The sequence below is a fragment of the Bacillus rossius genome, chromosome 1 (genome assembly GCF_032445375.1).
Source record: "Bacillus rossius redtenbacheri isolate Brsri chromosome 1, Brsri_v3, whole genome shotgun sequence".
Lineage (NCBI taxonomy): Eukaryota > Metazoa > Arthropoda > Insecta > Phasmatodea > Bacillidae > Bacillus > Bacillus rossius.
In genome coordinates, this window is record NC_086330.1 from 368,761,127 (window position 1) to 368,776,567 (window position 15,441).

The 15,441-nt window shown below is 41.7% G+C and overlaps 1 protein-coding gene across 1 annotated transcript; it reads left to right on the forward strand.

Annotated features, from left to right (window-relative positions):
* Positions 1-5,916: 5,916 nt before the first annotated feature.
* LOC134528413 (dnaJ homolog subfamily C member 9) lies at positions 5,917-15,072 on the forward strand. The gene is made up of 5 exons (XM_063362013.1): positions 5,917-6,134; positions 9,497-9,649; positions 10,978-11,085; positions 13,386-13,597; positions 14,375-15,072. The coding sequence occupies exons 1-5, from the start codon at positions 6,044-6,046 to the stop codon at positions 14,594-14,596; spliced, it is 786 nt and encodes a 261-aa protein (XP_063218083.1). The 5' UTR covers positions 5,917-6,043; the 3' UTR covers positions 14,597-15,072.
* The last annotated feature ends 369 nt before the right edge of the window (positions 15,073-15,441 follow it).

Here is a 15,441-nt window from a genome sequence, read left to right on the forward strand (position 1 = left end):
CGTAATGTTAGTGGTCTCTAATGCCTGCTGTACCACTGGCCCTACACAGCATAGGACGCTGATCTCTGACTGGATTGGGGAGGTTCACAAATAACGTACACGGCTTTGCACTGTCGTATACACGTCGCGCACGGAGTGTGCGGAGTGGACGTTTAATTACGCTGGCATTTACACTTGCAATTACAGTCACATGATTTCCCTACATAATACATTATACACTGGGCGATCTGACGCACCGTCACTCAAGTTACGTCCTCACGCCATTCGAGGTTGAGGGAGAGAGTTTGATTGGAGTTGGCCAATCCCGTAATTTGTGAACGGCGACGCGCGGGCCCACCTGTGTAGACCGCGGCTCGCTATTAAATTAATTAAAGTCTTCGATTAGATGTGGCCAGAGCCTGTGCACTCGGCAGTTAACTGAAAGTCTGGTATGGCGGGAGACGGCCCGTGCCGTATATTGCACTGCCCCGCGTAATGCGTTGTGCGGGGCGTGTTATGTTGACGCGGCTGAGATGGGCCCTACACAGGAAAAGGACCGGGCGCACACGGGGAGTATTTAAAAAAGGTTTCGAAGTTTGACTATAGTTACCAGATGGAAGTTCAGTGAAGACAAGGATGCTGGCTCCCCGTGGGACGTGCGTCCGTCCTCGTCCGCGAGTCGCTCTGTACTGGCGTCTGGCCCTGGCGCGAGGGGAGGGGTGAGCAAACTGTCGCGCCAGAGTTTCTAAAGTTCCGTTATTCGTAAAAAATTATATTAATAACAAAATGTAAGTGGTTATAAATTCACACAATAAAACTTAATAATTAACTATATATATATATATATATATATATATATATATATATATATATATATATATATATATCTCTTATATATAAAATTCTCCTGTCACAGTTTTCGTTGCCATACTCCTCCGAAACGGCTTGACCGATTTTGATGAAATTTTTTGTGCTTATCCGGTATCTATGAGAATCGGCCAACATCTATTTTTCATCCCCCTAAATGTTAGGGGTAGTCCACCCCTAAATTTTTTTTTATTTCCAGTTTTTGGTAGGAAATCACCATGGCAACGGCTGTTGCTTTGTTGATGCTTCATTCGTCTCTATGGCAACGGCTATTTCATTGTTAGTGCAGTCCTCATCACCGTTGAAATTTTGCAAGTACTTTAAATATCAAAAATTGCCCTTTTTTTCAAGTATATATATTTTACAGACTTGAAACTTCACAGTAATGTTCCTTATGTTACGCAGGATGACATTTTCAGAAAATTAGATCCCATTGGATGTTAAAACCAGGCAACAGTGGGTACTTTGTCTGCATGAGAACAGGATTTTGCATGTTCATGCCTTCTGCGTCACCATGGCAACGGGCATCGCGCGGCAGTGGCGTACCCTCAAGGAGGGGCATGTATAATGAGCGGCGCAAGAGTGATCTGCATGTAGACTGCCGTAGCGAAGTACGGGTACATCAGTTGTACGTTGCGTGCACGAGTCGGGAAACCATCGGTACATTATACAGCATTGTAATAAATTTTCACTGAATTTTTTTTATTTACCATTACTGTAAATGGGAGATGTGGCTTTATTTTTTTCCATTAGTATAGCCGTGCGTAGCTAGTATATATATATATGACGTCGTCCGACCGACGACCATCCCTAAGCCCGACCTGCAACCGCCAGTATACTCTCCCGCTAACGGAACGCACCCCTGGCCGTGGCCCACCCGAGCCACCGAGCCGAACGGCCAAACCAGACATTATTATTATAAAGCACACTAAATCCGAGTGGACTAGAGACGAACCACACCCATTCCCCCTCAAACAATTAATTACGAATTTTGCGACCTTAAAGTCTCTTCCAGACGCAGTCATTTAGTTTTTAACGTAATGAGGTCAAGCTTGGCGCGGCAGGTGCCTTCGCGCTGACCACAAACCCGCAAGGGAAACTTCGCCAAGTTTAGTGGCGGTGCGTGTACCACCCCAGTGGGCACGGCACCCGCGTAGAAACAATCGCTTACGGGACTGGCCGACTCCAGTCACCCACAAACTCTGTGTGCCACGTCAATTGTGCGCGCCTAATTTTCATTAAGTGTACTTTGTTAACGTAACTTTGCGCCACGTCATTTGGGCGCGCCTAATTTTCATTAAGTGTACTTTGTTAACGTAACTTTGCGCCACGTCATTTGTGCGCGCCTAATTTTCATTAAGTGTACTTTGTTAATGTAACTTTGCGCCACGTCATCTGTGCGCGCCTCTCTTGCATCAAGTGTACTTGACCTGCATACTGTTACCCGAGAAACCAGTGCCACGAAACATTGAACATGTACCGTCCTGCACCCCGCAACGGACAAGTAGCCCTCAGGGGCATGTCTGTGCTCAGTAATTGTATGGTGTGACGTCAATCCCTTGAATAAAGGCACGTTGCTACTACGGCAATCCCACGCATTCTTCTTTAACGTAAATTCCCAAGCAATACCGCCGACGGTTCTAGCGGACCACGCTGGGGCAACGAACCACGAACCCCCATTGGTTAGACACCGAGCTAGCCTGGCGCCCTCCCGGAACATAAAACGTTAACCAGACCAGCCACCCCGCTAGAACTCGCGCCCGGACTCGAACACGAGACCGCAGCCGATGGCATATATATATATATATATATATATATATATATATATATATATATATATACATTAGAAATTAGATGTATCAAGTTTATATGAAATAAGTTTGAATAATCAGAGTCACACTGGAGACTGTTCGTCGCTTGATGACTACTCCAGTGGCGAATGATATATTATAATTTGGGGCGGTTTTAAATAAGTCACATTAAGTCACATACTACGCTATTGAAATCAGGCTGAAGGCCACAAGGGGAGCACTCACAGCTATTTGACTAAAAAACCACACGTTAGTGACCCGGGCACTCCTACGTCGCACTTGTGTTGCACGAGGTTGCTAATTTAAAGTGGCATATTCTTTAATGTGTATTGAATTTACCGTGTACGGGACTCGGTTTGTCTTGCTGATTAAATTAAGGGCGTTGATTATACCTATGTTCCGCGGCGCTCGCCTGACTCGGGTGGGCAATGGCTAGGGGCGCGTTCCGTTAGCGGGGTCGGATACTGGCGGTTGCAGGTCGGGCTTTAGGGTGGCCTTCGGTCGGACGACGTCAACGTCACACACTACTCTAATTAATTTAGGCTGAAGACCGCAATGGGAGCACTCACAAATGTATTACCATAAATTCACACGTGAGTAACCCGGGCACTTGTACATCGCACTTCCCTTGGACGGGGTTTTTAATTAAATGTGATGTTACCATTAAATTATGTTTAATTTAAAATGCACAGGGATCGCGGTGGCTGGTTAATTAGGGCATTGTCTCTGATTATACCTGATGTTCCGGTGCTCGCCTAACATGGGTGGGCCATGGCTAGGGGTGCGTTCCGTTAGCGGGGTCGGATACTGGCGGTTGCAGGTCGGGCTTTAGGGTGGCCTTCGGTCGGACGAGGTCAGTACAATGACTCACGTCCAACCCGATGACTGACAAACTATACGAAACAGAGACTGGGGAGACACATAGGCGTGCGCAAGGTAGGTGCCACAGGTGCCTTGGCACCACCATTAGGGTTAACGTTATTTTATTTTTTACAAGCAGAAATAATACATATTTACAAAAAAAACATATTATTTCCAAAAAAATATGTTTTCAAATCGTGTCGAGTTACAGATATGTGCTCATAACACTATCAGTATATCAATCGAACCAACTATACACACGGAAACAAGCCAGGTGCAATTACTTGTGTTGTACACGCGGGCCGCGGCTGCGAAACTTCTGAAATGTAATACTTCTCCTAGTTCACCTCGAATTACATAGAATGCGCGCTCGGTGTCCACTGTTCACTCCACTCGGCAGGCGCACGGAATAATAGCCGCCGTCCGCCAGGTAGCACTACTGTGCAGTGTTTACTCTAACTGTTTACTCATCAGTTTACTGTTCTAATGAGTACACGAGTACAGCCTGTGTTTGTTACGATGATCACTTTATCATTTATCATTTTATTTTCACTAGTTGACAGGTGTTATGGTTAGTTAATTGCTGTATATATATGTCTGTATGATGTATAAATGGGTGATTAAAATTGAAAAGCCTGATCCCGAAAAGGATTACTCGATGACTTATATGCAGTGGCCGACAAAACATTTTTGTTGTATTCCAAAAGTTAAACTTTTTGCCTACTCTTATTTGTGTATTTTTATTATTTTAATATTTTACATATTTGAGGTATGTTACAAAAACTCCCTTGATTTGTTGATTTTAAAACTTAACATTTGAGAATGTTTTTTCTAGCATTTATTTCGCGTCTTCAGAAAACATGTAAGTACGGTTTTTCAAAGCCACCAGCATGAATTCCGTGCAAACAATTAGTGCAATTTACTTTATGGCTCAACAAAGCTTAAAACTGTAAATAGTTTAATAGTTTTCCTGGCGATTATAACGTTCAAAGCCATAATTTGTCATAAAAAATGTTAAAATTTTTACATCTGTGTATTTAATGTTTTTGTTCGGAAACACCTTAAATAGCACCATTTTGCGCTTTCAAATCCAAATTTTTCCGGGGGAGGACCCCCGGACTTACCCGCTTTAGGCTCGGGTCCGTGAATGACAGGGCTGTTGTGTAATCTGGCACCACCACTACTGAAGTCCTGCACACGCCTATGGGGAGACACATATGAAAACTATGCTAGCGACGGCTAGCTTACAGCTCAATAGTTCACGATTCACAAGACTCGCATTGAAACTTGAACGAAAAATTTATATTTCTAAAACGCGACTGAAACTATGCCTATCTCCCGCACGACACAACTCACGACTACTATTGACGTCGCGCACGGTCAAGTCCTCTTTGAATTCGAACTCTCTCACCACCAGAGTGGAGCGACGCCTCTCCTGTGACCGTAGCCTCTCATGCCAGGAAGACGACTCACTCTCCCACCCCGCCCCGCGCGCCCGCGCGCCCGCGTCTCCCCCCTCCACCGCGAGCCCGCAGGACACGCGGATTGGCCACAGGTGGAGACTTCGGCCTAGGCACCCGGTCAACAATACAACTATAAAAATTAAGTAAAAATTTAAATGAAAATTATTTATAATTAATTAAAAACAAAATATATACAATAAAATAAAAATCAAATCCCTGAAAGAACCACACACACGTCGCACTGCACCACACTCTTGTAGCATCACTATGCAAGAGATGGCGCTGACGAGGCATAACGGCCTGAAGGAGCTGGGGAGACACTTGGGTCGACGTCATTATGATGTTTACTAGTCAGTTAAGGCAAGTCATTGATGGGAGCTCCATGAGCCTAGGTCTGACCTCGATAGTGGGTGGCACAGGACTGAAGCGAGGGTTACAAGGACGCAGCTTCCACTCTGTGGGAGTGTAAGTCGCATCAACACATATCACTAACTTAAATCTTAATATCTGTCAGTTTGTATCTGAGTGTCTGTAATAGAACATATTAATTAAATTTGAGTTTATACTGCAGTTCATATTGTTTAAAAGTTTTCAAGCAAAGTAATTAAATCAGAAGATGGGTGGCGGCTGGCAGTGACGTCACGGAGGCCACTGCAACAGTGGTGGACATTATTAAGACCCAGTCTTTTGCTTACTGCCCTGAGAAATACATCAATCACAAAAAAAAATCACAATATCTCTACAGGGAAAAAAATATTTGTAGCCACTAGCCCCTTTTGACAATTTACTTGTTTATAATTTTACATTATTTGCTTAAAATATACCAAATGTTTGAAACTTATCAAGAATCATAAATCTGAAATCAAGATGGCGTTTTCTGCATCCAGTACTTTTCTAATTTATTATATTGTAGTAATAGTGATTATTAAGTCTTTGTGCTTTCATTCTATGCTTGAATAACAATTATTTGGCGGGTAATCTGTCAGGTGTTTATTCGTAAACATATTTAGGAAGTTGGAAGACAATAAATTTTTAAGTCTGTCAAAATTTCAACTTTGTATAATGTCGTTACTTGAGTTATGTGAAAAATATTTTGGTAGTAAAGATTTATATGATGTACTTGGAATCTCAAAAAGTGCGAGTGCGAAGGAAGGTAAATTCTCACGTTATAATTCTGTTTTTAAAAATTTGAGAGTCTAAAGAAAATGTTCTTCCTGGACTTCATATTAGTGTCCATATTAATGTTCTAAAAGATAAATGTTATCTCTTAGGTTATGATGGATCAAAGTATATGTGCTATTATGTTATTGAATTCACAAAAAAAAAGTTTGTTTGGGATTGATAACGTTGCTTGAGTTTAATTCGTTGAAAAGCAATGTTTTTATTTTCTCTACTTCATATTACAAGTGTTTTTTTATCAAATACAATACAGCAGTGGGTCTTATAAAAAAATACAAAATCAGAAATACTTATATATACAATTTTTACTTGTATAGTTTCATCTAATCATTGTTTTAATCATAATTGTGGTATTTGAATTGCTTTACCGTTAATTTATCGTTTCCTTGGTTTTGTAGGTTAGGTTAACCACATTTAAAAACAAAAAGTTCATTTTCAAACGGTCGGTTAGGTTTGAATGGCTGCATTTCAAATAGGTATTGTATGTATGTCAGCTATAGTAATTATGTTTTAAATATTTAAATGTATTAAATATGTTTTAATGATGGGTAAGGTGCACTTCATCCTCAGGAACAAGTAGGATGGGCAAAACAGGTTCAGCGGCTGGTGAGTAAGGGTAGAAGGGTGCTGGGGCTGCTTGGCAGGACCATGCAGGGGGCAGGTGGGAGGGTAAGGGAGAAGGCATTTGCCACGTTTGTCAGGCCAGTGATGAAGTATGCGGCTGTGATCTGGGACCCTTACCTATAGCTGGAGAAGGTGCAGCGTATAGCAGCGAGGTGGGTGACGGGTATGTGGAAGAGAAGGGAAGGGCAAACGGGGGAAATGCATGGTCCGACTAAGATGATTAAGGAGTTGGGGTGGGAAGCATTACAAAGGAGGAGAAGAGTGGAAATGTTAGTTAGACTGTATAAGATGATAAAGTGAGAGGGGGTCTGGTTGGCAGCGGGGAGCTAGGATACACAGGTGGGTACAAAGGGCGGAAATATCGTGGGTGGAAGCTCCAGAGAGAACGGAGGCGAACGCTTTCCTTGGAAGGAGAAGGAGGGAGTGTAATGGGCTGAAAGAAGGAATGCTATGAGTGAGAGATGCAAAGGATCTTGAGAAGAAACACTAAAAAAAAAGGGGGGGGGGTAAGTGAGTAAAAGGTAGAGGACTTCTTGCTACCGTGTAACAGCCCAACTGCGAGCAGAACCTAACTAATCTAATAAAAATGTATCTGATACAACTCAAGAAAACTTTAATTTTTGCAAGAGTCAGAACCACATGCCAAAATCTAACCACGGTAACATAAGGATCACCAATACTACGGAGTAAGATGACCATGAATACTTTGCCTGGCTCACTAACATTTGTTGGGGAAAAAAATAAGTAATGCCTATACTGTAACTGGTGAAATATTTTTTAACTAGTATGCGATATAACAAATTAACACAGTAACTTATCCGTAAAATCATTTAATTGTGAACCATGAACATTATGTAGTAAAAGAAAAATATATTTTCCTCAAGAACGTGCAACTCTGACAACCATTTTAAAACTGAAATAATATGAAATATATAGTTATAAATTCCAATGGTACCATATTATATACATTAATGAATGTTCTAGTATAATTTTAAAGCTATTTGTTAAACCTACATTTAAAGAAAATTAAAATAATGGGGAAAAAAATTTTTGTATGATACTGTTCACTAAGAAAATGCCATAAAAGCCAGTAGAAAATTATTTTGTAAATTCCAATATGTCATATTAATACTTACTGAGGATAGTCCTTTCAAACCCCAGGATTTAGCTGACTGAAATTCTTTCTTGAGAGTCATCAACTTCCTCTGTCCCTCCACTATTTCTCCTCCTTCATTCTGTGCCTTTCTTCTCTCCTACACTCCTTTAACTATCAGTTCTTTCTACCTTCTCCTTGGTAGCTGTGAGTGTAATTAACTAACTTACTAATACCATTGAAGTCATCAAGCAAAAAAGATATTGAAGTAAGAAAGGCACTCTATTAATGTTTACCGTACTGTGAGTCATATATTTCTGGCTTTTACAAATAAAAAATTTTCAACACCATATATGACAACCAAAAGAAATCTCTAACATGAAGTATGTATTTATAAATACTTTACATAAAATACTGTTTAAAACAAGTCAATATCCACTCTGTCTGCAAACAAATTTAAATTGCATTCTTTATTTTTTATAGATCTAATGATAATGTTTCAGTTAATTTTCATTCTTGTTACTCCATATTCACCTGACTGTCGGGAGTTATCTAAACTGGGTGAGTTCACATTACGAGGGTTCGTAGGTCGTAGCTAAGAAACTTACTGGCACGGGTACTACTACCAGGTTACGACAGCCATTCTTCACACAGCGTAACCCGCCGTGAGGTGGAGGCCTGGTCTCGTACTCGCTTCATTCAGCTGTGAGTATCCGCACTCGCTCCCGCTTCTGCCCGCGATGCTCCCAGTTCCAGTGGGTCCGCCCACTCCAGAGGGGCCGTGTTGTCGCGGCCACCAGATAATTTTGGTTCCTAAGCACTGATGCCTCTTCTGGGTTTCAGTCCCCTGTCGGACTCTCTCGAACTTTACAAGACCATGCTGATTCATCAGCTTCTCACGGGGATGCCTCAACGCTGTTGCCACATGCACGTTGAGAGCGTTACCATCTTCATGTCGTCGTGCAAAACACGTACAGGCTCTACTCAAAGCGTGGTATTGAAGTGGTCGGTGAACTTCGCGCCGCGCAGCGAGCAATGGCGCTCCTTCCCTTCCTCCTTTTCTCCCTCCCTGCGTCTAATGCTGTGCTTGACTTCCCCTCCTGAGGTGTCCGCGCATGCGCGTGGCGCCTTCGGTTTTACTTAAAACTGCGTGTATTGCCTTGATGGCTCTTCTTGTTGGTTAGCAAATCATGTAGATAGGTTGTTATAGCCAGTCGGTGCTGGTATTTACTGAATTCAGTATGTAGGTCAGTTAGTTAATGTTAAAGTATGAGGATCTAACATGAGGCTTTTGCCCACAATTAAAACGAAATGTGTTAATTTAAATACTTGCTGATTTAACTTTTGCATCTTAACTATCCTTGGCTATTATTAATTGGATCACACTTTTGAACACTGTTTACTCAGCTCATAGTATTATATTATTTTTTAAGGATTGTGTTATACGCAGTTCAAGGTTCTCGTGAAATTACTTCACCTGCTGACACTTTCCTATGAAGCTCACGGAAGCCTTCAGTATCATGCGGAGAACTGTGTCACGGTTCCAATCCAGTCACTACTCCAATCTGCGTCTCGGCTCTTGTTTTGAAGACGGCCCTGTGAGCAGGCGTGTGTTGCAGTGCGGAAGGCGTACCACAGGATGTCCCTGCGGGTGCACCCGGACCGGGTGGACGAGGCCCAGAAGGCGGAGGCCACAGAGAAGTTCAAGGTGCTGGGCAAGCTGCACTCCATCCTCAGCGACAAGGAGAAGAGGAGACTGTACGACGACACGGGTGGGTGTTGGCCGCGGGGCTGCGGTCGGGGTTTGTGATGGCCGCGTGGCCAGGCCAGGTTGATCTTCCGCTTCTAGGAAGAGTGGCGCCTAGAAACATGTTCCTCCTTCAACTTAAGTATGGATATTGCGTTTTGTGTCATTACCTACTCGAGACCGAAAAAATTCGCAGATTCATTTCACGATACGATAGAATCCAAACAACTGTACCTTTATATTGCTTCTGTGATTGGCTCACAGTTTGTCTGAAGGACCTTGAGCCAATGGAAAACCCTTCAACAAAAAAAGTATCGTATCGCAAGCGTCCCAGTTGACAGGTGTCACGAGTCAATAGCCAATGAGCAGGCGGCATTTGCCCGAGTGTGTAGGGGATGGTGGAGTCTATCCTGGAGGTCATACAAAGTGCGAATTTTTCCAGTCTCTAGTCATTACTTATATTTTATGACAGTTCTTACAGATTTTGCACCACATAAAAGTTGCAAATTACTTTTTGTTGTTCATTTGTGCGACATGCATTGTAAATGATATCTGCTATTTATAAAAACTTAGACAAATATAACTATATTTTTAAAATTTTTGTTTCCACATTTTGATAATGTGTAATAGTAGTATTTTTTTTGAAATAGCCTATTTATAAAACATATCTGGAATGATAAAAGAAAAATAATCCAAATGGCGTGTTTGGAGCAAGTGCCTCAATTGCTGTCATTTGCCAAACTTAAGTTGACATTAATTTTACTTCGACAATAAAACAACTTAAGCATAAATTACATTAAAAAAATAAAGGTGGGATGTTGATGGCTATTTCATTTTCTGAAAGGTTTTTAAAAAATAATTTGTCAAAAGACTAGAAAACTGACGAACACTAGATCACAGCTTAAGGTGGGAACATAACCAAATTGTGAAACGCTGAAGCACCTTGAACCCGACAGCCAATTGGAAGAGGTTCGCTGCTGGAAGGACGACGTGGCTTTAATCATCTCTGGGAAAACATATACATGTATTTTAACAGATACATTAATATTGAAATAATGAATAATTCTAATGCTACATTTATAACTTTCCCTTAAATTATGAACATATCGCTGGACTGATTCATCACCTCAAACTATATTTTCACCATTCTCTTTTTAAATGACCCCATTTGCCACAGGTTTAGTAAAGAAACACGTACTCGACAAAGGTGTTGAAATTATTAACCATTATAACACTAGAGAAAATTTTTCTCAAGATTTTTGCCACTGCAAATTAATAATAATTATTATTATTAGGTTTTGGAGTAAGATATCATTACAACTTGTACAACAAAATTTAAACTTGGTTTCTCAGGAGATTTGTCGGAGTGTGACGAGACGCGGGACTGGAGCGAGTATTGGACCATCATCTTCCAGAAGATCACGATAGAAGACATCAACAACTACGAGAAGAAGTACAAAGGTATGTATTTTTTTATACACTGTTAAGATTTAATCTACATTTTTTTTTGTTGAAATTGCAGCTTTCTTGCCTTGTTCACAAGATGTGTATTTAGCTTTGCCTACTCCAAAATTATTGGGTTTCTTTTACAATTTTTTTAATAGTATATCATGTTTACATTTGTAAATAAATTATAATTTTTTTATAATTTTACTCACAATATACACAAATATTTTGTTTTCAATTGCAAACATTTATTACTAACTTGTGTATGAACTAAACATAAATGTCATGTTTATGATAACTTGATAACAGACATGCTCGGTTGCAGAGCTGACAGAAGTAATCTAGTCAGTAAGACAAAACTAAACAGGCAAACAACTTTAAACAACTTGACAAAAGCATAATTGGTGAACCCAGTGGGCTTTTGTGAAACGGGTGTAGCTTCTGTGACCCAAAGTCATTTTCTGTCTTCATGCACTCTCACTTTCTTATTGCACTTTACGACATCTAAAAACTACCTAAATGTACAGTGTTTTAGCTATGCTTGATGTGTAACCTACACTTCACAGTTATACATCTTCATTTCGAAGCTTGCTTCCTATCTATACCACTTTCATATTAGAATTTACATATGTGGAATCCATAACGAAATTGCTGCAGTTTGTCATTCTTTGAGACATTTGCTAATACAAGATAATCCTGTTATAGCGAGCACGGTAATAGCGAGAACACAGCTATAATGAGGTCTTTTTGAGGAATTTACAGCGTGATCGCGTGAAGCGCGCCTTGGTTATTTTTCTGCTTTAGCTTCACCCCTCTCGCTCGTCACTAGACATCTTGCCGTTGACACCTGTCACATTCTTCAGCCTTGCAGTCGCCACCTAAGTGCGTGGCTTTAAAAATAGAATCCTGTCCTTTCTTTCTTCCGTTCTTTCTTTCTTTTATCAAACTTCCGCTTGGCTTCATGGCCAAGGTATGCTCGACTCGAATAAACCAAGCCTTTGAATACTATACATATACTTGTACGCATTTCTTATTATTTAGAAAATAGACAAAATCTATTTTTTCTTGCCATTAAACAACAATGCACACTTTTTTTTATATAAATGCTCTTAATTAATTTGTTGGGACATTTTCATTAACGAATAATAACATTGTTTATAACTTTGTTAGGCCAAAAACGTCAGAGCCGTCTTTATGCTTGTTGCTAATTGATCGCGTTAATAATACACAAATATTTATAAACTTGTTTGTAATTATTTCAGTCGTGACACGTTTGCAAAAACGTAACGTTATTTATTTTACTATCGGACAAATAGTAGGCACTACCGTAGTTATTTCCGAATCGCTAGGACAGTTATCTTGTAACTTTTGTTTCAGTCAACTGTTGGGGTATCTGTCCGGGAAGGGGGTGGTGATGGTTTGAGTTTAATCCCAAATTTATTTTCTAAAAAAGTTTACAGGTTTCTTTAAATGAAAAAAGTATAGTTTTCCAGCAACTAATTCGTTTGGGGCGTACGTACGTTGCAGCACTCCTGCTTTTTTGTAAGGAATTAAATCGTCGCGCTATACTAGCGCCACCTGTTAACAACATCCCGAACCAACATGGCCGCCAGCAGACAGCCCGCATCGACAATAGATAGCAGGAAAATGCTGTGTCGGCCGCGGGCCAAGTCGAGTAATCGATTGCGGGCTGAGATGCTATACTTACGTGGCTTGGTAGGGTATTCTGGTTATTTTGACGTGATCGGTGATAGCATCCGTACTTGTGGGGTATCGTTTTAAAGAGAATTCACACATCTGCTCACAGAAATTAAGATTTCGTTAATATAACCTGTTATTTTCCAATTATACAGGTTTAAACACAATTTTTATGCTATTTTCTGTTAATTTTTATTTTTTGGGGGCCGAAATCTGTCCAATTCGGTTATAGCGAGGACACGGTTATAGCGAGGGTCAAACCCGGAACCGTGACACCTCGCTATAACGGGACTCTAGTGTATTATTGTCTTAAATATTGTCATGCCTAGTCCTTTTCATAAAAAAAGATTTTTCCAATACTGATGTTTGAAACTAGACTAGGGCAAAACCAATTCAGGAATACCTACGAATTACTGGAGTACATTGCAAATGCCATGCAAGTATTGAGAATGCCCTGCATGCATTAAACGCACATTAAATAGTAACTGTGATACAATCACCTATGTTCTATGTATTGTTCCACCATATCACACGTGCAATTTCTGAACAAAAGTGGCCCAGCGTAGTGCGCGTGGTGTCCGTTACGTGTGTGACGAACTGCGGTGTCGCGGGCGCAGGCTCGGAGGAGGAGCGGAGCGACCTGAAGAGGGCGTACCTGAACGGCAAGGGAGACATGGACTTCATCTACGAGGCGGTGCCGTTCTCCAGCACGGACGAGGAGCCGCGGCTGCGCGGCATCCTGCAAGAGCTGATCGACGCCGGCGAGGTGCCCGCGTACAGGGTGTTCACCCACGAGCCCGCCCGGAAGAAGGAGCGGCGCAAGAGGAAGGTGAGAGGTCAGGCGGCCTAACGTCACAATAGTCAGAGACCTGAGGCTGCTGAGCGGGTTGACGCGACTGTCTCGTGCAACTCTCTTGTTACGCCCGGATGTTTCGCGAGTGGGAAATGTGGCGGTCATCATTTCTGTTAGTCTGTGGGTTTTCCTCCTGGTACCCACACCGATTCATTCTGACAATACCACCCCGTTCTCATCTTGTCTCCTCTCTCTGTCCCATAGTGACCCGTAAGTCAAGAATATGTTAGGCTCACTTTCATTTTGCGTGTCTCTTGTGGTCTGTCCACTACTAGCATTATACTACATCCTCTGTGATTGGAGACAAGTTTGTTTTACTTTACTTTAAACAATACAACTCACGTTAACTAATTTGGCCTCAGACGGCGAAGAGCTTATTCAGCTCTTCACTGGCCAGATAACAATGTGGTTGTTATCCTGAAAAGCAAGGGGTTTTTTTTTTTACCCATGGGGAAAAAAAATGTACGCTCACTGTAATTTTATGTATTTTCGAATGAAAATTTTTTCTCTTAACACCACCGTGTCTATATTTGGTACTAAGTCTTATCACTTTTGAAGACCTTGTCTGTCGTCATAGTCGCTGCTAGGGCTGGGCCAGTACCAGTGTTTGCTGCTTCTCGATACCTGCATTGTGTAGCTGGTACTCTGTGCTAAACAAGGCCAGGTGCCGTGCCATGCAACAGAGAAGCCGTACTGCCGGCCGTGGTTAGTGTTTGATCCCTGGGCGTCACGTGGTGCGCGGTGTTGCGGCAGATGGAGAAGGAAGCGCGCGAGGCGGCGGAGATGTCACGCGACCTGGGGCTCGGCGAGCGAGACACGGACCTGCAGGCGATGATCCAGACGAGGCACTCGCAGCGCGCGGCCGAGATGGACTCCTTCCTGGACGCGCTCGCTGCCAAGTACGCCGCGCCCAAGGGCAAGGCCGCGCCCAGAGGCAAGGTGACGCCCGACAAGCGGGGCAGGAGGAGCAAGTAGTCTCTCGACACGGTGGCATGCCGGAGAGGCGCGGCCGCCACCCGCACGGACGCGGTCGTCATCACCGAGTGGATTGTTGAACTGCTCTCGTGGACAAGACATTTTTTGATGATGTTCAATATTTTTGTAGCATGTGTTTTGGTGTATTAAATAGGTTCACTGTGTATATAATACAGTGCTCATCTGTAATATAAACAAGGATGTGCCAATCAAATACTCATCAAATCATTAATATTCGATATTCGAGGAAAAAGATTTGAAGAAAGTTATTAGAGGAAATGAAGTAGATTAAAAAAATCAACCCTGATAACCTCTGAAGTTTACTAGTTCAATTTTTTGATATCTATCGTCTTACCACTCCTCAAGATATTGTACTTTTAACATGCAATTATATAAATAAAATTGTAATGTGTATTGTTTCTGGAAATCTGTTTATAAATGAAACATATAAAGCGTTGAATTTGTCACCACCAAAATTGATAATTTTTATTTTTTGTTTATTATTTTATTTGTAGCCCTTGAGTAGTAGATTCGGATTTGAGGGTCGTATACAATGTGCTCTTTGGGATTTGGATTTGAGATTCTGATTTAAGAAGATTGGGATTCAACCCTTCACAAATAAAAAACTTGCCTAATTTCAAAATAGTCATTGCCAGATATATGTGGGACTTCCAGGGTTGAGTTTTAGGTAAGCTGTGAATGTATTATTAGAGACCGGAATACAAATAGTTATACCTCAGTGCTGCCTCTGCTATTGGCTCACAACTCACCTGGATGACGCTGGGCCAATGAGAAACACCCGACCAAAGCTTTATCGAATCACAGGCTGCTACGTTGGGACGCCT